The 25,744-nt window shown below is 42.2% G+C and overlaps 2 protein-coding genes across 2 annotated transcripts in view; both read left to right on the top strand.

Moving 5' to 3' along the window:
• Positions 1 to 14,069, top strand: part of LOC143026975 (uncharacterized) — a 34,860-nt gene extending 20,791 nt beyond the window's left edge. The window contains exons 9-15 of the mRNA XM_076187772.1: positions 865 to 992; positions 2,243 to 2,435; positions 4,453 to 4,623; positions 4,786 to 4,927; positions 7,778 to 7,999; positions 12,358 to 12,491; positions 13,262 to 14,069. Coding sequence (XP_076043887.1) covers positions 865 to 992; positions 2,243 to 2,435; positions 4,453 to 4,623; positions 4,786 to 4,927; positions 7,778 to 7,999; positions 12,358 to 12,491; positions 13,262 to 13,435 — 1,164 coding nt within the window. The 3' untranslated portion in view covers positions 13,436 to 14,069. The remainder of the gene's footprint in view (positions 1 to 864; positions 993 to 2,242; positions 2,436 to 4,452; positions 4,624 to 4,785; positions 4,928 to 7,777; positions 8,000 to 12,357; positions 12,492 to 13,261) is intronic.
• A 6,930-nt stretch (positions 14,070 to 20,999) lies between these two features.
• Positions 21,000 to 24,633, top strand: LOC143026728 (uncharacterized). Its single transcript, XM_076187498.1, has 2 exons — positions 21,000 to 21,759; positions 24,575 to 24,633. Exons 1-2 carry the CDS (start codon positions 21,000 to 21,002, stop codon positions 24,631 to 24,633), a joined length of 819 nt encoding a protein of 272 aa, XP_076043613.1.
• Positions 24,634 to 25,744: the final 1,111 nt, after the last annotated feature.

Consider the following 25,744-nt stretch of genomic DNA (forward strand, 5'->3'; position numbering starts at 1 on the left):
GATTCCAATATAAGGGAAGACACACGTCCTTACCTTGTGGAATTGGGCATAAAGTGGGAAGAAATATCGTCTTCAAGGCAAGAATCATAGTGCATTCGTTATGCCTACACAAAACTAATTTCTAAAACGCATCATTATTCAAACTTAATTCCTCTCACACTCATGGAAAGTTAACTATTCAAGCTAGATTAAGGTGGGACGATACAAGATAACATACACCTGAGAACAATGCTAAACAAGAACTAAAGACAGAGACTACGATGGATGAAGATAGCACCATAGATGTCATTATCGATTTAACACCAGAAAATTATATCATATCCTTTTATGATTAAAGCGCCACATATTCCCAGTTAATCAAAAGTCTACGAAAGGGAAGAGACTACATAGAAACAAAGAGAGAGGTTCTAAAAAGTTGGAAGAGGGAACGGGTTAGATTGGATTGTCAATAAAGAAGTGTACCGAAGATATAAGCTATATGGGAGTTAAGGCAAGGGAAATCCTTATAATTGGAAATTAGAAGACGTAGAACCTATACACATAAAGGGAGACATAGAGGACTCATTCAACTACAGGGCTTTACCACTGAAGTACACTTTATGGAATATTTGGAGAAAAATGTGCACTTGATAACTGGTGCCAAACGAGGTTTTATTTGCCTGGTATCACGGTATCACTGTTAAGGAGTGAGTTCTCCCAAATCAGCTTTGCGAATCTCAAGACATTGCTATACATTCATTCATTGCTATTTTGTTACTATATTAATACTATTTCAGATATGTTAATTTTTTTCTTGGAATCCGTGTATTCCTAGTAGAAATTCTGTTACTCTTTTTTCCCCCGTCCTACTCCTTTTTCCTACAGACAGACCTTGGACTAGAACGGCTCCTCCGCGATGGAAAGGCTGGTTGGCTCATGGCCCTCTCCAATGAAGTGGTTCGTCATCTCATAGGCAAGGCCTCCCTCATGGGCTATACCGCACTTGACCTGTGGTGAGTTTTAGGGCTGTACTTTCAAAACCTTTCGCGAGCCTTAGCAAACACTTTCTGTCATTAGAAAGCTGAGTTTCATTATCTTCATTGCTTATACCTAAGAACATTACCGGTAGGTTTGATAGATAGGTCAGTTGGACTGATAAACTAGAAAACCAAATTAAATTCTTCTATCTAGTGGTAGAAAACGTTCGCCAGTGTTGAGAAAAGGTTGAAGAACGAAAGTCTACTTTTACTTGTGCTATTATAGAACATACATGAATATTTTGTATTCAATTAGATTTTCTTCTTGTATAGCTTCTCTATTTTTTGTTGTTATTGGCAGTAATGGAAATCAATTCTGGGAAAAAGATATTTGCTTAAACCATCCAGAATGTCTTCATTAATTGATACGTTATATACCGGTCGGCCTCTCAGGTTCTTGATTAGGTCGCGCAACCTCCCCAGGGATTGGCTTGCGCATACACTTCCCTTTGTAGTGTAATATTACTATATAATGAATATGGTACTCGTCTGTGAGGGATTGGTATTAATCTCCAATTTTCTCGCGACTTGTTTATTGGTAAAATAATGCGAGTATAGGTGACATAAGCTGCTGTCTTCTCAGTGAGACATAATTCTTTATGCAGGAAGGATATAATACACATTTAGGAGCACCGCGAATAAATTGGTTTACGTAATACTATTCTAACCATTTATAGATATTTACATATAGATATGTGAGACATAAAACCATTAATAATGTTATATATCCATAATGCAAGTTCTAGCGGGGTGACAATTTTTAATACAGAAATTTATTTATGGTGCGCGTACTTCTACAGAAAACGAATTCTTCAAGGCGTAACCTTGCTACACCTTATTGGCCTGCACGTGCTGTCCGCTTGTTGCCTCACGCTTGTTATACTCTTATTGAATCGCAGATGGTGCTGGCCGCTGATTGGCCAGCGCGTGATGGCCGTCAGTTGGATCGCGCGTTCTAAATTTTGATTGGCCCTCGCATATAGTCCACTGAATGACCAACGCGCGCTGTCCGCTAATTGATCCATGCGTGCTTGTCGTTGATTTGCTCGAGCTTGCTGGTAACTGATTGGCCACGTGAATGCTGCCCACTGACTGGCTCGCACGTGGCTGACTGAGTGGTCCCTGTGTGGTGCCCAGTCCTGTGATTCCTATTTTAATGTGTAATGAGATGTTAAAAACTCAAGTTATATCAGTGGTAACTCATACTGTCGTTATTCCTTATGCAGGCAACATGAATGCGATAATCGTATCCTTCATCACGAACTCAACAAAATGAAAATTTCGGACAAGAAAGCACTAGGCCTTCAACTGATAGCGGAGGCAGAAGCAGAAGAGCGAGGCCGTGAATCTAAACGCCCCAACCATGACAGTGATTTTGAGAATCCTTTCAACACAACTCCGCCAGCATATATATCACAGGTATAGTACTTATATATGTATGCGCGAGCGTGTGTGTGTGTGTGTGCCAGGGGAAAAAATACTTTTTTTTCCCAGAGCCATTTTTCATTTTTCTAAATTTCACCAGAGCCATTTTTTTTAATTACCTGAGCCATTTTTGATACTTCCAGAGCCATGTTTTTGCAGGTTCGATTTCTTAATATGTTGGCTTCCCAGTTGAAACTGATCGGCAGACACAGCGCCTCTGTTTCCACTGGCAGTGGTTGGGGGTGGAAATGCACGACAAGCCTTGCAATACACCGTTAGAGTACCATCACTGCCCCGATCCACTTCAAGCCAATCTAGGTTCCACGAGCGTATAGTAGATTCATGCTCTACTGGTTTTCGTTTTCCCGTAGAGTTTGAATTTGGCTTTGCTGGTCCAGAAGCGGTTCCTGCCGTCAAAACACTCTCCCTCGATTCTGAAAAGACTGAATTTGAGGGCAAACCATCTTCACTCATCTTCACTAGCTTTATTAGAAATCGCTCCATGATGTGCGATCATCGAAAGTTTGGAATGGGCATGACGTACGAACAACATACACCTAGCTACCGTAAACCTAAGCTAGCTAACGAATCATTTCTTATTTTTGTATTTTTTATTCTCCATCCAAAGATCCATATTTATGAACTGAATATATAATTATCAAATGTTCATATTTATACTTAAATTTATTTACTTTCAATTACTAACCAAACGTTTGATTCTATTTTGTTTTCTCATAAATACGCGAACGAATGGGATTTCCCAGTTTCCCTCCTAGACCTCGAGCGAGTTTGCATATGTACAATGTACGTATGCATGCGGTGATGTGGTATTGGGTATGGTGCATTGTACATGTAGTCAGCGCGTTGATTGGGCAGCTAGCTGCATGCAACCAATGAACTTCCCTGCATACAGGTACCATGCAATTCGCAACTAGCGACATTATGTAGCACGATAGTCGTGTAGAGTCTAGTCAACATGTACTAGTATACGCGCGCATGGAGATGATACGAAGCTAGGCTAGGTAAACCATTGAACTCTAGCAGCTATACCGCGTACACATACGTACGTACATCAACAAATTAAAGTTGATTGATGCGTTGCGTTTATGATATCGATTGATAATGCAATGATTGATCACGGGTAAGTTGTGTTTGCTCTGATCCTTTCATCAATGGTGATGGGATTCAGGGATTGCCAAATGATGGATAATGCATGAAAAACGTTGAATCTTGCCGCGGGAGCGCTTTTTTTGTGGGGGATCGCTCCCGCAATTGGATTTGCGAGAGCGACATTGGAACTTTCCCGAGGGAAATCGCTCGTCGCTTCCGTGTATTTTTTTTCGCTGGTGTGTGCACGTGTGAAATTCATCACAGTCTTAAATCACGTGTTGGGTTCGTGATCGACAGCTAATACCCCACCGGATGAGAGCCCAGAGCTCATATATAACCCAGTCTATGGGTAATGATATGACCTTATACACGCACACACACACACACACACACACACACACACACACACACGCACACACACACACAATTCCTGGTTTGCACTGAAGTGTTCCTTTTTACTTCTAGGTTGGGACTCGAACTCAGGCTGCTGAATAAGTGGTTAAGCGCCTGCACGTGTGTGTGTTTGTGTGCGTGTGTGCATATATGTAAGAACCCCGTATGTTATGAAATGAATAACGTTTGCAACGAATAGTCGAAACAGATAAAACAAAATAAAAGCAATGGGTGCATGTAGCTAAGATTTTTTCCTGTTATACAGGCTATATTTTAAAATAAATAGTATTTGGAACTAATAACTTACGTAGATAAAAAAGATAAAAGTAATGGGTGCATGTAACTAAGAAATATATACATATATATATATATATATATATATATATATATATGTATATATATATATATATATATATATATATATGTATATATATATATATATATATATATATATGTATATATATATATATATATATATATATATATATATACACTTTTTTATATATAGGCTATAACGACTGCAGACGGAGTCAAACACGAACCAGGGCTCTCACCCTCCACCTGGACACCGCTCACACTCAAGTCCAGATGTGACGTCAGCAAACAGATGGCATCTTTTGTGTTTCTCTTACCTCGACCTTCTGATCACACCGGTTGTCTTCCAGGACAATTTCTTCGGGTACTTTCAAACAATAAAGCCATAATACTAAAGATGAATGTAGATAATTGGATATAATAGAACAAATATTCCGTACCTTAATCTTATAATAGAACAAATATTCCGTACCTTAATCTAAATGTCTTGCGATGGTATGCCCATAAAATTAGTTTCTTTACATAGGTAAGAGTTCGAGTGGACGGTCGAAACCAAGAACGGTATCTGTCTCCCATCTCACGACCGTGCGACTTCGGCATTATCGAAGTCGTTCTTCGCTTCGAGACACACGGCCTCTTGTCGCAACACTTCAAGGCGCTCAAACCAGGTAAGGGGGTTATCATATTGGGGTTCTATGGGCTAGATGTATGGGTTTGTCACTTTTTGATCAAATAATGCAAGAATAAATCCTAATTTAATCCGCAATGTAATAAAAAGGCCTAGTAAAATATCGGTAGCAGACGAACTTTTGTTTCGCTGATCATCGGCTGTTATCGTAAGGCTCTATCGGCTGTGACGTCACTCGCGCTGTTTACATTCTGATGCATGATATATGCGCGCACTATAAAATGGCGCGCTGCGCTTTCAACTTGATCAGTGATCTGTCATATTTCGTGTGCTAGCAAGGTTTTATCAAGTATTTAGCTCGAAAATGGTTTATTGTGTCACCGCAAATTGCAACAGTGATTCGACGAAACTTTCTGCTGCGGATGGACTTTATTTTCATTCTTTTCCGAAAAATCATGTTCGCAAAAAGGACTGGATCATTCGGTGCAGACGGAACGAGTCATGGAAGCCTGGATTGAAAGCGAAACTTATCGAGAAAAAAAAGTACACTCGAGACCCTGTCAACAAGCACGAAGGTCATGGTGAAATATATCCAACATGTTGACACATGTCCGTTGACGATAAGGAATGGCTGAAAGAAGGTAATATGCCCAGTTCACACTGTCAAAGATTTGATCAAATTTTCGTCCTCTCTCCTGTACAATGTAATAAAATTTAACAGTCTTTGACAATGTGGACCTGACGTTTCTTGTAGATTATAATACAAATTGTAGTAAAGCATTTGACAAGGAACTGGCATGTCAAACGGGTTGACGGAGAATAGCTACTGCCAACACAGCATCATGTTTTTATTTTTGCACTTGCTTCATAGATATACATCTGCTTAGCAATCGTGCACCACACAGCAGCCTGCTTATCATTTTGCTTTCAGGTTCAAAAGCACACAAAGAGCTTGAGTTCATAGTAACGCAGAAAGCACTCCTCAGGGATATCGGTCAGCTCTTGCCTTGTCAACAAACATCAGCACTGGAATTGTATCTCAAGGTTGTGTGGTTCTTCACTCCCAAGTCCCAGCACTTTTTGTGTGTGTGTGTGTGTGTGTATTCACTTGGTCTTTGGATCACGTGTTGGACTCGTGATCGACAGCTATTCCCCTCCCGGAAGAGAGCTCAGAGCTCGTAGGTCCGATCTATGGGTAATGCTATGACCTTACACACACACCCAACTCGCCGCCCACGAGAGTCAGAGTAACGACCCGAAGCGCAGCGGTACCGAAATAATTTCGGCCCTGGGCAGGATTCGAACCAAGTACTACGGGCACCACCATGCTAGCAGTTCAGCGCTCTACCAACTGCGCCACGGAGTCGACCAACTGCGCCACCGAGTCGTGTGTGTGTGTGTGTGCGTGTGTGTGTGAAGCAATGAAAGGAAGGAAAGTACATATGTAACTTGAAACATCTCTTGATGTAATTTCACTACAGTAATTCAGGCACAAGGGGGCTGAATTCATATTGAGAATGGTAAAATGCATGCATGGTGATTGAAAATTATAATGATTAATTTTCCACTTTCAGACTACTACTTGCTGCCCTTCATTTAAATGAAAATTCATGTAAAAACCAGAAAAATAGAAAAATTGGAGAGGTGCAATGGGCTATATCTTATCCCAAAGCCAAAACAGGTTATGGAGTGTCGAAGGAGAAGGTTGATCTAACATATGATGAGTGTATGAAGCATTATTGTGCTACATATTGCATCGAAATTGTGAAATGGCATAGGACTTCCTACTGGAGCAATGTGAACAATCCAAAATTGAGACTTGCCTAAAAAATTTGCATTTACAGAATATGTACAGATTTTACTTGGTGAATTACTGAGGTTGCGTTCTGAATATCCACCATACAAATTTGTAAGAGATGACAAACTTCAATCCACCATAAAAGTTCCTGAACCAGTCTGGGCCAAGTATGAAAAACAAGAGAAGTCTGACATCATCTAGAAACAAAGGTCCAGGTTTAATCGTCCAACACTGAACTCTTTTCATATACCAAGGACAAATAGTACTCCGAATATAATTCCAAGAATCTGAACTAAGGTCATTGCTGAAGGGTATTTAAATCCTGTGTAATGTTCATCCAGTGCAGGCCATTTTATCCTAATTCGGTCTCTAGCACACACTGGAAGGTGCAGGCGATTTCTTTTGCCCAGTCGTTGCCAACATCACTCCACTAAATTATGATAGGCAAGATACCTGTACAGCCTGATAAAAATAAAAGTACCAATTTATGATTATTCATTTTCATGTAAATTCATAAAAATATACCTTTTTACATGGTCTATTGTATATATATATTGTTACATGTGTCCTTGTAGTACCCACATTGGAACACGAAAGGGCATCCTATTTCCGATAAATTTTCTTTACTCGATGTGAAGTCATTTTCGTATTGCGTGCTGGCCATGTTGAAGAATGTAAACAACAGCTGTCACGTCATCAGTGCCCTAGCGGTGGAAAATGTAACTACGATATTGAAAAGTTCGTCTGCTATCAGGCACTTTCAAGGTCATGATATTTGGATAAAATCAAGACTATAAAATGCTAGAAACGCACATTTTAGTATTCTCATTTCTTCTAAGTTATATTTTCATACATGAAATAAATATAAATTCAAAACCTTCTCAGTAGACCTTTAAGGCCGCATATACTCGTGTTATGAACGTGGCAAACCGAAGGAAATTATGCACCGCACGTCAGCGAAGTCGAGCCCAGTGACCCAGCATTTTATTTAATTTTAATCATGAACGGGATATGGACCAGTGGTGTTTAAACTTTAGATTGCAGTACAAATTAATCCCTCATCTAATGTATCTATCCTTCATTATCCCGCAGGAGATCAGATAGAGTTCCAGGGTCCGTGTGGCGGTTTCGAGTACGAAGCCTCCAAGGTGGACGAACTTACCATTCTAGCTTCGGGGGGTGGTATCACGCCAGGGCTGCAGCTCATCAGGTGCATCATGAACAACCCTGAGGACACCACCAAGATAGTGCTCATCTATTTCTCTGAAAATTCCGACGAAATACTCTATCGCAGCGAGCTTGACAAATACTCCCGTTTGTATTCACTTTTTTTTTTTTTCTAGTTCTCTCTAGACGCGTCCACGTAAAGGAGTTATTGCACTGGGCAATTTTTCCTCCGATTGTTGGAGCAGATTTGCAGCCCGCAGTTTTCGGGAAGAAATCTGATACACTGGAGGAAAATAATTTTCCTCCTGCATATCAAATGACATTCTATGTATTTTTTGTTGAAAAAATCAAATAGTTTTCCATAGCAATATTATAGCGTAAAAAGTTCTGGAGGTGGGCTTTACCGCCGATGAATAGGAGGTTGGAGGGAAAATAGCCCAGTGTGATAACCCCTTTAGACGCCAACATGTGATGAATTGGTTGAAAGACCGGAAATGGGATTTAGTGTTGCTTCCTCCAATTAGAACACAAATCCATGATTCCATCCTGTTTGCTGCACACTGGTGACTTACGAAGGTGCCCTTTTAAGATTAGGATATGTGATGACAGCTGTTTGCATTGATTACGATGTCTCTATGGCTGACGTGCAGTTTATTGAATTGGGCTTGGCTACATGTTCATAGACACTTTACTCTAAAGAATATAGTCGATAGTCGTATGATCCTACTTTATAGCAGCATTGGAATGACTATTCTCCATCACCTCCAAGGCTCAATACATTTCTCGTTTAATATATCCTCATGTGAAGCCACCGGGCCTGCAGTGGGCCATTTAGGGCTCACTACTATTTCCTTTTATTGCCTCCAAGGTCATCTTTCGTCGATCTCATCTATCTTCTTCCAGCTCGCTGCACACACACACACACACACACACACACACACACACACACACACACACATGCACAACATCACACCCATAACCGCAAACACCAACAACATCTAAAATTAATTTCTTTTCCGATTTCCCCTTCTGTTTACTTTTCCGTTAACTGTTCCCGTCTTTCCGCCCATCTCTGTTGCCGAGTCTTCAATTCCCTTCCTTACTTTGTCGATAAATTGGACCAACGCCAGCCCCCTCTTCCTTCCCGAGCCTTCCGAGCGTTGACAAATCCACAAAAAAGTTACAACGTTGTTAGGTTGATTAAAGGCAAACTCTGATGGAGAGAATATCTATTTATTTAGAGATGAATGTTGGGCGTCAAATAATGATAACTCGCTTTAAGTGCTAGAAAAAGGGGGAAAGACGGTGAGAGAGGTGACAACTCTGTGTATCAAGTCGTGTTCCAACTTGGTCTGCTTGCGGGGGAGGGAGTAGGTGAGAAAGCAGGGAGACAGCGAGCCAGGCTGGGCGACCTGAATCTTCTATGTTCGTCCGTTCTTTATATGCATGGGCAGGTGCCCTTAACTGTGCCCTTAACTGGCGTGAGGTCAAAGTGTGATGCGTGGGAAGTCGGGCGCAAAACTTACTAGGTATTGGAGCGTGCTTTCCTCAACGAATTCATTGTGCATCTTCACGTGGCTGGCCGAGATGTAGGTTATCGCTGGCCGATGCTAGTACTGCACGTGTATTCCTCAAGGAGGCTTTGTCTGGGTCACACGGATGGTCGATGCGCTGGTTAGTCATCACTGGGACCCGACAGGGTCCGTCGTAGGCTGGTAAACTGCACGTGCGTTTCACTAAGGAGGCTTTGTCCCATCCATGAGCCTCAAGAGAAATCTGGTTGAATCACGCAGCCGGGTAGCGCAAGCTTGTCCCCATGGGACCTCTTGCAGGTCGGCAAGGTTTTGGGACAGACCAGAGAAGAGGTGAAGGAGGAGGCGTGATGAGGACCGAGGAGTGAGGACAATCTTCCTAACACGTCCCCACGGAAGTCGAGGCTGGAAGTGAAGGCGTGTGGAGCCTCGACAAGAAATTGTCAAGGGAATTGTCTTCACGATGGGGACGGAATTTGAAGGCGAGGGTAGAGCTGCCACCAGACTGCAAGGATAGCAGCAGGCGGCGGTCCGTTTGCCACAAGGTAGCAAGCCTCGGGGCGCTCGGCTACTCCCTTGAGACTGGAGTTGTCCTGTATATCTTGGGTGACGTCGAAGGGTTGGTGGATCTCAGGAGTCTGCTCAGGGTATCTCGTACATAGAACGCGTCCTGGGATCACGTCGCACGGTGGCATTGGTAACATGGTTGCAACATCTCCCTGAAAAGACAGACACTTGAAAATGGTCGTGGTTAGCTGGTGGGGCGTTAGGCCACCCAAGGTGTCGTGGACTTGACAGTCGAGGTTGCTAGTCATTAGCTTTACCGAAGTCGAAGTGCTGGACCTTTTGAACACCGTTGAGCGTGTGATTGGGTAAAGGTGGGGACGCTCACAACCCTAGTTTGTTAAATGATCTAGTGGCGGTGGCGGCAGTCCACGAATATACCTGTGGTAGGCGAGAGTATAGGCAGTAGGCAGGCGTGGCAGCTAGCAACGGTAGTCGAGCTGGTGGGCAACGGTGGCAGATCAAGTTGCAGCAGTCGAGCTGGCAACAGCCGAGCGGCAGACAGCGGTGGCAGATCAAGTGGCGGCAGTCGAACTGGCAACAATCAAGTGGCAGACAGTCTGGCAGATCAAATAGAGGCAATCAAGCTGGCAGTAGTCGAGCGGCAGACGATCTGGCAGATCAAATCGAGCTGGTAGCAATCAGCAGAGCTGGTGATCGAGGCCCCAGGCGTTGGGCAGCTAAGTGTTAGGCTGGTTGAAGGCAAATTCTGATGGAGAGAATATTTATTTATTTAGAGTTGAATGTTAGGCGCCAAATAATGATAGGCCGCTTTAAGTGCGAGAAAAAGGGTAAGAGACAGTGAGGGAGGTGATGACTATGTGTATCAAGTTGTGTCCCAACTTGGTCTACTTGCGGGGGAGGGGATGAGAAAGCAAAAAGCCAGCGAGCTCCGAGGCGATCTGAATTGTCGGCGTTCGTCCATTTTTATACACACGGGCAGGTCATGACCCGTACCCTTAATTGGTGCGAGGTCAATATCGATGTGTGAGAAGTCGGACGCAAAACGTTCTTGCTGCTGACTCACGAAGACAAAGGGTATGCGTTCCTCAATGAATCCAGTGTTCATCACGTGGTCAGGTGAGGCTCTGGTTGCGTCATCGCTGGGACTGATGGTGGTACTGCACTTAAGTTCCTCAAAGAGGCTTTGTCCCACCTTTGGGCCTCCTGGAAGCTTTGGTCGATCCGATGCAGCCTGGAGGCACGAGTCACACGGCTGGCCCCACGAGCGATTCCCTTTGGGGGGCCTCAGAGGTCAAAGGTCGTGGGACGGTGAGGTAGGGAAGGAGTATGAGGAGTGAGGGCAATCTCCCTAACAAATGTGTTCACTGGAAATATCCACTATTGAACATGACTATCATTTCACTATTTAACAGATCGTTCATCCACGCTCTCCCCCCCCCCCAAAAAAAAAGCTGGGGGTATGACCTAGATGATTCCATGATCCATGGTCCCTATTCCTTTACCTGACTGACTTAGTTACCGAGCTCATTTGTTTCCATCCTCATCTCATATTATTTAGTGTCTAGTAAAAAGCCTTCACATCCACAGACCCCCAAGACTTAACTGTACCTTTCCATCATCTAGTAAATATTCCTCTGTTTCTGTCTCCTTCAGGAACCAGGATTGTTTTTTGCATTACTCACATACCTTTTTCTTATTGTTCTTGCAATCAAACTAGACAGAACTTTACATATTTTTCCAGACGGTCCGTCGACCACCTCAAATTTATGTCTAATAACTTTGATAATAGATCTTTGCGTTACGACTTGCTCCTTATTTTCATATTAACTCGATTCTTTTCTCATATGGTAAGGTGTTCATGATTTTATGGGTGAATATGCTCAGACAGTGACATTTATACATGTTTTATTATTTATTGTAAGTGTTTCATAAGACAAGCCCGCTATTTATTCGCTCTACAAAACATATCTTGATCACGAACAGTTCTGTCTATATGATAATGGGCGTCCGCAAGAATTTTTATAGCGGGGGGGGGGGCAAGAATTTTGGTAGGGGGGCAGGAATTTTGGTAGGGGTCAAAATTAAAACTATTATACATTTATGGTTAAGGGTATAGGGTTATATCAAGATATACACTTCAAATTGGCCGCATAGGATATTTGCATTATCTACACGAGTTATGTTGACTTTCATTAATCATACACTGATACTCTATAACTTAAAAATCTAACGAAATTATACGTGACTTACCGGCAAAGTTTCAAACGCACCCTGGATATCTACGGGAGGGGGCAACTGGCACCCTTTGTCCCCCTCCGGACGTCCATGTATATAATACAGCTTTCACATACAAGATTCTTGATTGTGAAAAGGTCATTTACAGACGCTACTAAATATGCATTGAACTTATTCCTGGATTCTCTGTAAATATTAATTTGTCTGCAGAAGAAGCATGTGAGCGTTTCCGTATGGTTTATACCTTGGGTGATCCTCCTGAGGATTGGGCTGGAGAGGAAGGCTACATTGACACATCTATGATCAGCAGACACGTGAGCAAACCAAATGGACTCACAAACAAGGTAGGTATATAGGTCCGTACGTTTAAAACATTTCGCCAGCTCTATCAAACACTTTCTACCATTACTGACGTTATTGGATGTGTTTATGCAAGTTAACGTTAGATTTTATAGATAAACCAGTAAGCTAGATGAACTCAGCTGGAAAACCAGAGAAAATTCTAGTACATTACATAAGTTTTCAAAGGTCAAGGGCATGGACCATAGACTTGAGTCAGTCCTCAGCAACATATGGTACAATGTTTCTAGCATGATTTCAACGACATTGTAGTTTTTTATGTAAATATAAAATGTAAATGTAAAAAAGAAAAGTGTGGACTTGGACAGAGAGATAAAACCTGTAGTTTTAGATACTTCCTCATCAAGGGAAGTTTTATGAGTATTCTTCTCGTCAAACAACTTTAGTTTTAAAACTCGACAGAATTGTGCTGTAAATGGTGAATTGGTGACACAAAAGAATAGGAGTGCTGTTCACAGAGTCTGTCGAGTACAATACTACCACAAAGATTACTCCAAGATTTTGTAAACAATGTATTGGGGAAGAAGCCTTTGGTATATATTTAGTGTTCATAACTACGGAAGGGGTCAAGAAGGAGACTGCTGTACTTTCAGGTGGTTAGGGATTTTTTTTTTTCGCATAACTCAAAGGTAACCAAAGAACTACAGAAGCATAATTTTAACGTTTACACATTGCATTCGATACTTCACCTGTTGTATCAGTCCACTTTCCAACAGCCAGTTACTATCCCCGACCTCTCTCCTCTAACCTCTAGGTGTTGTTGTGTGGAGGGCCCTCTATGATTCTGTCCTGCCTCTACTCTCTGCGGTCTCTCGGCTTCCCCTCCGATTGCGTCTATGTCTACGGGCAGCTCGGGGTCGAACAGGTAAAGGCTGTCTTCGGCAGGAACATTAAGCTTTCCAGTCATCGCTGCGACAATGCTGTCTGATGTCCTCCGACATGCAGGTATTCCATATAGTTTCACCATTGAAGCTCTCCATACACACGCAGAAAGGAAAAAATACTTCAGTAAATCTAAGCACCACACCATCCCGGCAAGGAAATCCGGGGGCTAACTAATGAGACCCATCCACATGGACTCGAGCAGTCTCCTGATATCGTGAAATGCCTGAACTTGTCGAACGGCACATGGAGACAGGTCAACTCTGTTATCCTATGGAAATAAACTCAATACAATGATATCTTTGAGGTCCCCGTACCAGATTACAAACAGCATAGTCCTTTGGATTCAATATTTCTGGGACTGGAGAGGTCTCATTATGGAGACAAATCGCTACTCATGGAGGAATGCTGAGCTACTTTTCAAAAAGTACTATCCCACGTTACTTCCATAGGAATGTGCTTAAACGAGGTTAGTCTCCTTATAAGGAGGAAATTTATATATATTTATGTATATATATATATATATATATATATATATATATATATATATATATATATATATATATACGACCCTGTTTATGGCTACCCTTTTAACAATACTTTTATAACAAAGTAAAGGTATTTCCTATTGTACTATTTGTAAGAAAATAAAATAAAAAATCATAGAACACTCGCATGATTTTATACTCAATCAGTAAACGGTATGAGATACAACATTACTTTTATTCTCACCTTTATGAGGTTTGTAAAACTGTGGTAGCTAGAATAAATGTGTAAGACAACACCACAATCAAATGGATTAATAGAGAGGGGTGGAGGCGTTAACTGTATAATAATGTGGAGTAAACAATTTAAAACCGTAAGTGAATTGAAAAGCAGTTATGACTGTTGGAAAAAGAAGCAAAATCCCACAAGTACAAATTTTTTCTTTATATTACAGTAAGATAAATGCACAAACACTGGTTTGACTTGCATATGTAATGGTTATCGTTGCGGATCGCTGTACTGTGGAACATTGTTTGAAAGCTTCCACTAATCCTGCAATCAATTAATGTATACCAGCATGCAAGTAACCCATATAGATTCACCATAGAAATTCTGGTGCTACTATAGCGTGAGGTCTACCGCCATATGTCGCCTACTCAGGTGCAGCCTGAGGTCTACATATGTACAAAATATGTGTAATGTATGGAAATGGTAGACCTCACGCCATAGCGCTAACGGGAGGTAGACCTCACGCTATAGTGTGGTAGACCTCACGCTATAGTAGCACCGAAATTCTCCATGTGCACGCAGAAAGAGAGAAAGAAAAAAAATCTTGTGTAAATCACTACCATGGCGTGACTAACGAGACCCATCCAAAAATGACTCGACTATTATCCTTTGTGAATTAATTCAATGTGATCATATCTTTGAGTTCCCAGTGCCAGGGTACTGACTAAATTGCCATGTGTATATTCAATACTTTTGGGATACTTTCTTTTATTTTACTTTTTATCTTTTCCCAACATGCTAACGCGTGTTCAAAGTTGGAATGAATCATCATAGTATTTAGTATTGTTGAATTTATTGTAGAGATTTATAAATTCCACATTTCGTTCAGTTTCGCAAACCAATCTGATGAGATTTGAATAAGCCAGTTTGGTTGGAATAATACTTTGACAAAAACCCTACTTCACGTTTTAATTTCTTTGTTTTCATTTCATAGTACTTCATAAAAAATTTCTTTAAATATATTTTCCTTTAATTCTTTTTGAACAGCGAAGAAGAAAATTTTATTGTTTCTCGTTCTTGAGCATGCAGCATACACCTGGCCATGCGTAAATATTTCTTTCTGGAGCCATATGATGATATTACAACTTTTTTAAGCTTTTGGGCTTGTGAGTTGTTCATAGTTCTCGCAAATGCAGGATGCGACGGACGAAGTATCGGGCGTCACAATTTCTATACATATAGAAGTCGTGATGTATACTTAATGCAACCCCTAACAATGTACAAATTTCTCTGATGAGGGTGTGATGAATTCTATGTATACATTATCGGCCTAATTATAGAACAGAATCAGGCAGAATTCTTTTATATTTTATATTTGGAGACAAATCTCTGCTCGCAGAATAATATTGAGCTAAATTAGGATTTTCACACTCCCTTTTTTGCTATGGGATGAGAGAAAGGTACTTTGCTATGTGTGTCTACATATGTATGTATAAAATATGTTGGTATGTATATGTGTATACACCCAAAGTCGTGATCTAGCAGTAATAGCTACCTACAGTGAAGACATAAATCTCCTTTCAAAGGAAAATAAGTCCATAGTAAGGCATATGGAAAATACTCTTGAGAAAGTAACAAGTGCACAAAGGGCCATCACCTTCAATAAGGTATGCTTAAGGGAAAATCTTCTGCCCATATATATATATATAAAGTTATATATATATATATATATATATATATATATATATATATATATATATATATATATATATATATATTATATATATATATATATATATATATATAGCTTTTTAATTCTCTTCGGGGAGTTTCTTCAATAGTACTCCAGATGAGTAACGTTTCGCAACTGCCTGGCTCGTTCGAGGGGGTACAGGATCTTATATATCTGATATCTACGTACTGGGAGAGGTCACGTATATAAGAGCTGGTACCTCTTCATTACAACAGCTTTGCAGATAAAACCGGGGGAGTTGCGAACCGTCGCTCACACGCACACACACACACACACACACACACACACACACACACACACACACACACACACACACACACACACACACACACACACACACACACACACACACACACACATATATATATATATATATATATATGCATACACACACACACACACACACACACATATATATATATATATATATATATATATATATATATATGTATTGTATGTATGTATTCGTTGAGACATTGTGACGGGTTGGAGGAAGGTGGAATAATAAGATACGGGTCTAGGGACGAGTGTATTACTGACCGGTTTAGGCTTAGAGCTTCTTCAGAGGAATGAACTATGGACTACCTAGGACCAGGCGCGGATACAAGGGGGGGCCACAGCCCCCCCCCCCCACCACCACCACGCCCCGAGTATGATACAAGTTCATAATCAGTGCGAATTTATGATTTGAATTATATTTGTGAATTATATATGATTTTACATACAATTACGAGTATTGTTAAAAAGAGACAGGCTTATAAGAAATATAAGTGCTCGGGTGCATCTAATGACTATGAAAGTTATGTATCAATACAGAGAGATTTAAAAAAGACAATAAGAAAAAGAAAACGACAATACGAAATGAACATCACTGATAAATCCAAAGAGAATCCCAAAGAATTCTATAGTTACATTAGAGATAAAAAGGTTGTTAGGAATCACATTGGTCCACTATTATCTGCTGACGGTCAACTTGAATATTCAAATGAAGGAATGTGTAATATCTTAAATAATTATTTTAGCTCGGTATTCGTAAACGAAACACCTCAAAGTGAATCATTTATTTGATTTTTATTTAACTACCCCTGTGAAAAGTCTAGGGTAAACTTACTCGGTACGGTAAATATAACAAAAGAAAAAAATAAAAGATGTATAGATAAACTCAAAGTTAATAAAACACCAGGGCCTGACGGTTGGCATCCAAGAATCTTAAAGGAAATGAAAAATGAGATTGTTGTTCCATTAGAAATTATTTTCAAGAAATCCATCATATACGGAGATGTCCCAACAGAATGGAAGCTAGCTAACGTTACTCCCATATTCAAAAAAGGTGACAAAAAGAAGCCAAATAACTATAGGCCTATAAGTTTGACTTCAATCGTAGGAAAAATAATGGAAACTATCATCAGAGATGCTATCGAACATCATTTAGAAAGTAACCGTTTGATAAATGATAGCCAGCATGGTTTCAGACGGAAACGTTCTTGCGTGACTAACTTAATCGAATTCTATAACACAGTTATCTCGAATTATGACAAAAGAAACAATATAGATTTAATATATCTAGACTTTGCAAAAGCTTTTGATACCGTCCCACACGAAAGACTACTTACTAAATTAGCTTTACACGGAATAAGTGGTAACCTATTAGGTTGGACTAGTAATTGGTTGAATGGTCGAATACAGAGAGTTGTTTTAAATGGAAAAACTTCTAGATGGAAAAATGTTACAAGTGGAGTTCCTCAGGGTTCCGTTCTTGGACCACTTCTATTCATAGTATATATAAATGATATAGACCATGGACTAAAATCTACTGTTTCCAAATTTGCTGATGATACAAAACTGTGCGGAGTGGCAAATGATCACTCAAACCAATTAGATATTCAAGAAGATTTAGATAGATTACAGCAATGGTCTGAAAAGTGGCTAATGAAATTTAACACAAGTAAATGCAAGGTAATGCACATAGGTTAAAATAACAGTAAGTACGATTACAAGTTATTTGGAAATTCGTTAACAAAAGTGGATAGTGAAAAAGATCTCAGCGTAATTATCAGTAACGACCTCAAATCATCCAAGCAGTGTATTTCAGCCTCTGAGAAAGCAAATAAGATTCTAGGACTGACTGCGCGATCTTTTGGCTTCAAAAGTCCATCACTCATTAACAAGCTATATAAATCGTTAGTTCGTCCACATTTGGAATATGCTGTTTCCGTATGGTCACCGAATCTCATTAAAGACATTGACAGACTGGAAAAAGTACAACGGCGAGCCACAAAACTGATTCCAAATATCAAAAATAAATCATACGAAAATCGACTAAAACATATGAATCTGTTTTCCCTAAAAAAGCGTAGACTCAGAGGTGACTTGATACAGGTCTTTAAGATTCGAAAGGGAATTGACATCAAAAGTGACAAATTTTTCACATTGAATGAGAATCAGACAAGAAACAATGGTCTCAAACTGTCCGGAAATAGATTCAATTTGGAAGTAGGTAGAAACAACTTTGCCAACCGTGTAGTTAATGAATGGAATAAACTTCCTGCACAGGTAGTGCAATGTAGTTCAGTTCGAAGCTTTAAGAATCATTTAGATAAACACCTAAGGAAGATGCTGTAATGATTATAATTTATCTTATATTATTTGTTTTTGTTTTGTTTCATTTGTCTGTTTGATTTTCATTTATTATTAATTATATGTCAATTTATTATTATATACTATTTACCTGTTTGTTTATTATCTAACTATACCTATGCATTTATTTATGTATTTTATTTGTTATTTACATTATTATAGTTTTTATTTATTATTTTATCATTATTATGATTTTTTCTCGCATCCCACCTAGATATGGATCAAAAGGTCTCCTGTCGGCATGCTCCGCCTTTGTAATCCTTTGTAAAAACAGACTTAGGTTTCTGGACTAATCTCCAAGCCAACAGCATTATTTTTGGGGTTAAAATATCGGCGTGTTTCAAGTATCGATGCCCCGTCTAATATGTTTTGCATTACGTGTAACGCTCCCTGTAGCGTTTTGTTCTCATCTAATGTGATTAGTGTCGTCCGCATACGAAAGAGTAAGTGCTCGGTTGCGTGGGTAAGCCGGCTCTGGCAGGTCATTTGTATGTAGATTGTACAAAGTGGGGGCAAGGACTGACCCTTGTGGTATTCCAGCCATCGGCATAAAAGGTCGGGACAGACAGCCCTGCCACTTTATTCTTATTGTCCTGTCATCCAGGTAGTTGCAGAGCAACCTTGTGAACGGCAGGGCAAAGTCGAAATTGTGGTACAATTTGTACTTAAGGCCTTCATGCCAGACAGTATCGAATGCTTTTACCACATCCTTACAAACCCAAATGGTCTTACCAGGACGACCGTATGGCGGTCTTTGAACCCATTGAGTGATCATGGAAATAACGTCGTCTGCACCGCGTCCCGGCCGAAAACCAAACTAGCAGTCCCTCAGCACATTCTCCGTCTCCAGGTACCCGGTTAGGCGGCGGCAGAGGACGTGCTCAAACACCTTATCAAAGTACTCCAGAAGGGAGATTGGCCGGTATGAAACGGGGGAGCGGATTTCTGGGGTTTGGGAATGAGGATGGTATGGGAGGCCTTGAAAACTTGTGGGAAGTACCCAGAGGCTAGTGAGCTATTGTATAGTGCCGTCATGTGTGAGATTATGTTGTATGGCATACGTTTGAATAGGTGCGCATCGATGCCTGAAGGGCCAGGGGATTTGAATTTTAAAGCCGAGATAACCCCCTTTACCTCCTCCAAAACGATGGGTCAGATAAGAGGATCATCTTTATCTAACTGAGAGAGATCAACAGTCTCGTCGGAAATGAGGTCACTACAGTTATTCATGTGCAAGAGGCAAGAGGAATGATACTCCTGGATGAAGCTAGCGGTATACATAGTAGACCCGACACCACAATCCCATTAACTAGGCAGGGGACGCGGGTGGGTGGACAGAGACCTGCAAATGAATAAATTTTTAATTGATTAACCTACTGAAAATTAATCTATTGAAAACTAAATTAAGATAAAATGTGTTTCCCAAATCATGTATTAAAATGAGCAAAAGTGTAAAAAAAAAAAAAAAAAAAAAAAAAAAAAAACTGATGTGAGTGTAAAATGGGAGTGTGGAACCTACTGGACAAAAGATCATCGGATATTTCTCCACCAATCTAAGTTGGCGCCGTCTTTGTCTTGCTCCTGATAGCTCCGTATTTCCCTATGTATCTTTACCATTTTATGTCCCCTACTTTTTGGTTCATGTTGTCTTCGGTAGCTATGTATAAGGCCTCAATTACCTTTCTCTGTTTCCTTGCTAGGCCTTTTCTTAACACTTTTGCCTCTTGCCAGTTGGGTAGATGATCTTCTTTGTCTACGTGGCCCACCAGCGCATTTGAGAGGCGATGGTTTCTCAAATCCGCCTTGTGTTCCCTTATTCTCTTTTGGAGACCTCTATGGCTCTCGCCAAAGTACGCCTTCTTATATTTGCTACAGGGGATCTTGTAGATTACATTTAGGTCGTTACTTATTTTCGTAGTTAGTGTTACCAAGTGTCTTGTTTTCTTACCTGTGACACTAATAATTTCCAGATAAAGCGACCGTAATGCGGCTCCAAGTGAGCGTGTGAGACTAGATTCCAGAATATTGTGTGTCCTGTTTGACTGGGTACTTACGTCGTCTGATGTTTTGTGCTTTCTTGAGAGAGGTGGAAAAAAAAAACTCTGGATGGCCTAATTTCCTAAAAATGGTTTTAATGAGTGAAAATTCTTCGTCAAAGAACTTCTGACTGCAAATCCCCAGTGCTCTGGAGAAGAAACCTATTACCACTCCTGTTTTTGTTCTCTCATCATGTGCACTGTAGTTGTGTATATTGTACAGCCACGTGGCAGAAAACGTGACTGACGACCTGACGCTCTCTGCCAATATTGAGCTTGCTTGACCCGACCCAGCGTAATTATCTAATTACGAACCACAGGTAACTGGCCCACGAGTAGTATATATACCGGCTTCCGCCGCATGTAAAATCAGTTCACTCGTACCTTACAATAAAGGAGACGAACTCACCATAACCTCTTTCTCTTCGCCAAAAGTAGCATCGCTACACTGGTGACCATTCGGAGCGACAATGGACCCATCTACCGCCGCCACCCCCGACGCCAGCCCCGACGCCCCGCTGCCCGCTACCATCATCGTCAACGCCGTCTCCTTGAAGCTGCCGCCTTTCTCTACGATCGATGCCCCCTCCTGGTTTCGACGAACAGAGATTCAGTTCCGCCTGCGCAAAATCAGCGCGTCCCAAACGAAGGCAGACTACGTTCTCGAGGCGATCCCCGAAGATGTGTTCCCACTCATCTCCCAATGGCTTGATCAACACGACGGCGTTATCCAGTATGACGTTCTGAAACAGTACCTGCTTCAGGAATTTACGCCGTCAGCAGCCTCCAGAGCCGCAAAAATCCTCCAACTCTCCCAACAGCCACTGGGGGACATTAAACCAAGTACAGCATACCTCGAGATGATGTCCATCGCCCGCCTCCCAAACACAGCCAACGGAACCAGCAGGGACGTCGATATGCTTCGTCAATTGTGGCTCATGCGCCTCCCAGTGCCCGTCCGATCCGCCCTTGGCAACGCCGAGGAAATGACCACCGACGAAGTTTCACGGAAGGCGGACCATCTCGCCGATGCCCACGCCGCCGCAGCAAGGAGTCAGGATGTCTGTGCTACGGACGACGCCACGGACGAAATCTTCGCCGCAGCAGCATCGCCAGCCAACAGGCGCCAACAACACCAGCAAAGGCAGCGACGCCGGACCACCCCCGCTCTGCACCTGTGCTACTACCACACAAGGTTCGGCACCTTCGCCAAGAAATGCCAACCAGGATGTACATGGACAAAAAAACGCTTGAATGGGTCACCGTCCATCACGGTGGCCCCTACAGGCGCAACGGGCCTCTACATCAACGACAAGGCCTCTAAACGTCGCTTTCTTGTCGACACTGGTGCTTGCAGGTCCATAATTCCTGCATCCGCTGCAGAACGCCGGGTCCCCAAGGACGTTGGCGTTAGGCTAGTCGCAGCTAACGGCACTACCATAGCTACCTACGGACGGAAACGCCTGAACCTCACCTTTGGGAGTCGCCACTACTCATGGAACTTCATCCTGGCAAACACCAAGACGCCCCTTCTCGGTGCTGACTTCCTCGCTCATTACAGGTTACTGGTCGACGTCGCCAACAGCCGTCTAGTCTGCGTAACCGCATCCGTCTCGACGCCCCTGCAAATCGCGCCACAGCCAACCACGGTCGCCACCATCGACGCTAGAATGCCCTACGCCCACCTGCTCACGGAATTCCCCGACGTCTTCAAGCCTGAGCTGCGACAGACACCACAGACGCCAGCTAAACATGGCGTGTACCACTACATCAAGACGTCTGGGCCCCCGGTATTTGCCAAATACCGCCGCCTACCGCCCGAGAAACTCGCCGTCGCCAAGAAAACCTTCCAAGAGATGGAGAGACTAGGCCTATGCCAAAAGGCCTCCAGCCCTTGGTCCTCACCTCTCCACCTCGTCAAGAAGAACGATGGTTCCTGGCGCCCCTGTGGAGACTACCGGCGGCTGAACATGATGACGGAACCTGACCACTACCCACTCCCAAACATCGCCGACGTCACCACATACCTCAACGGCGCCAAGATCTTTTCGACACTGGACCTCCTGAAGGGCTACTACCAAGTTCCGGTGCATACAGACGACATCCCGAAGACCGCCATCACCACCCCCTTCGGGACGTACACCTTTAATTACTCCTGCTTCGGCTTGCGCAACTCAGGTGCGACCTTCCAGCGCCTAATGGACAGCATCCTCGGCGACCTCGACTTCTGCGTCTGCTACGTCGACGATATTCTGGTCTTCTCCAACTCTCCTGAACAGCTCCTCCGACACCTGCGGACCATCCTCGTGCGTCTCCAGGACAACGGCCTCGTTGTCCGCTTTGACAAATGCAGCTTCGGAAAAAAGTCTGTCCCATTTTTGGGACACCTCATCTCTCAATTCATCGCCACACTGAATCAGGCATCGGATCATTCCATCAGCCCCGACGACGCTTCGCACACATTCATGTCGACGTCGTCGGCCCACTCCCCCTGTCGGAAGGCCATCGTTACCTCTTCACCGCCATCGATAGATCGACCCGCTGGTTGGAGGTCATCCCCACTACAGCGCTTCTCAGTGGATGGATAGCCAGATTTGGCCTTCCGGAACACGTCACCTCCGACCGAGGAACTTGCTTCACGTCACGGCTGTGGCACTCTCTTGCTGAAATCCTGGGTACTACAGTCCACCACACTACCTCCTACAACCCCGCAGCCAACGGCATGGTCGAGCGAACCCACCGCTCACTCAAAGCATCTCTTATGGCACGCTGCAACAACGGCTCCTGGCTACCCCAGCTACCATGGATACTCCTTGGCCTTCGGACAGCCATCAAGGACGACCTCAACGTGTTTCCAGCAGAGATGGTCTTCGGCCAAACTCTCGTCGTGCCCGCAGAATTCTTCCCTCCACAGGAGTCTCCCGAGAGCCTGCAACAGCTTCGACGCACTGTCGGCAAATTTGCCCCATGCGTGCCGACACATCACCGGGAGGTGAAAGAATACCTCCCAAAATACCTCCACACCTCAACGCACGTTTTCCTGAGGACGGACGCTCATACCCACCACTCACCCGTCCCTACACTGGCCCTCATCTTGTCCTTGAACGTAAAGACAAGACCTTCCGCATCTCCATCATAGGCAGGCCAGAATGGGTTTCCATCGACCGCCTAAAACCTGCACACCTCGACACTCCGCCCACCAAATTCTCACGTGCAGGACGCCCCCTTAAGCCAAGGCAAGTTTAAGAGGGGAGTATTGTACAGCCACGTGGCAGAAAACGTGACTGACGACCTGACGCTCTCTGCCAACATTGAGCTTGCTTGACCCGACCCAGGGTAATTATCTAATTACGCACCACAGGTAACTGGCCCACGAGTAGTATATATACCGGCTTCCGCCGCATGTAAAATCAGTTCACTCGTACCTTACAATAAAGGAGACGAACTCACCATAACCTCTTTCTCTTCGCCAAAAGTAGCATCGCTACAATATCGTCAGCTTTATTCAGGAGTATTATTCCTCTGAAGAAGCTCTAAGCGAAACCGGTCAGGAATGAACTCGGCCCTAGACCGTGTCTTATTCTTCCATCCTCCTCAAACATATATGTATATATGTACATGTATATATATATATATATATATATACACAATATATATATATACATATATATATATATATATATATATATATATATATATATATATATATATACATATATCCCATCCAATTTATGACAGCTGTTTTAATGAAGTACGAGTGTAAAATTATTTATAATTCCACAATTTCTTTGTATTAGAATATAACATATTTACTAAACACTAAAATGGACTTATGCACGACCAATAAAACATATGAACTATAAAGATAAATATATTATCACCTTTATGAAAAAAATATTAAGTGTTGTAAAAACTGGTGGCAACCGGAATGTGTAAGACAACACCACAACCAATTCGTTGGAGGGCAGCAACCTCATTATGATAATGTTGAGTGTAGACTTCTGTTGTTCTATATTGATTGGAGACTTTGGACATAAACTCTTAGTGGTTGCTGGTCTTTATTGTGTCGCCGCCGTGACTGGTGCTTTCCATCAACGGAGGTGACGAAGAAAATTGTGGCGGCTGCCAACAATGTATTTTACACTTATAATTCAAATGATGGCGGTTACCAACAATATGTATTACACTTATTTTTCTAACATCTTGTGTTCGTTTATTTACGTCTATGTACATCATGGAACTGAGTATGGATACTCAGTATTTACTTTAATTCTACACACACACACACACACACACACACACACACACACACACACACACACAAACACACACACACACACACACTCACACACACACACAAACACACACACACACACACACTCACACACACACACACACACACACACACACACACACACACACACACACACACACACACACACACACACACACACACACACACACACACACACACATATATATATATATATATATATATATATATATATATATATATATATATACAAGAAGTAATGAAATTGCGCTAGCGGCTATCGTATGTTAACGTTGTATAGCCGACTCCCCGATCGGGATGCAGGTAGCTTAACGGTCGATTTTGAGGTCAAGCCGAACTGACCGCGGATCAAATCAGACAATAGGTGGCTCGTCCTAACTCCAAGGATCTGACGTCGAATAGCTAATACGTGCGCGTATGCACACTAGCATAGAACAAATCAGTGGCACTCAATCTACAGCCATTTCTTGCAACAGATGCTCGGCACTGCTACCACTCGCTGACCACAGCGAGGTTAATACACAAAGAAAATATAACTATAATAAATTGGCATATAAGATAAAAGTGCGTGGGTTTGCGCAATTTTATTGCAGGAAAATAATACTGTTTAAGATAAAGTTGACTTAATTTTAAGAACATGAGGAAGTAGATATTTCCGTTTATCTAGACAAGATGCAATCTTATGAAGGGGTGGCTCGACTGCGAAGGATGTGACGGGGGAGAGGAGTAGGGGGGAGAAGTTGAGAAAGTTTATGAGGGTCCTCTATAGTAGGGGTTGTACTTAGAGCGTGCTTTGACTTTATCATTTCCCTCCTGTCCAACGATACGAAAAGGTCCAGTGAATTTAAGGGCGAGCTTTGGGGTGGGAGTGTGGTTGAGGGTGTAAACAACATCTCCAAGTTCAAAAGTACAATCTCTACC

Source organism: Oratosquilla oratoria, chromosome 7 (assembly GCF_046742065.1).
Source record: "Oratosquilla oratoria isolate Oo_2021 chromosome 7, ASM4674206v1, whole genome shotgun sequence".
Taxonomy (NCBI): Eukaryota; Metazoa; Arthropoda; class Malacostraca; order Stomatopoda; family Squillidae; genus Oratosquilla; species Oratosquilla oratoria.

Excerpts from the sequence above, each read along its gene's own strand:
- LOC143026728 (XM_076187498.1), top strand. The coding sequence starts at position 21,000 with ATGGACCCATCTACCGCCGCCACCCCCGACGCCAGCCCCGACGCCCCG. Across the intron at positions 21,760-24,574 it reads CAAGAAATGCCAACCAGGAT|TGGTTGCTGGTCTTTATTGT; the intron begins GTACATGGACAA and ends ATAAACTCTTAG.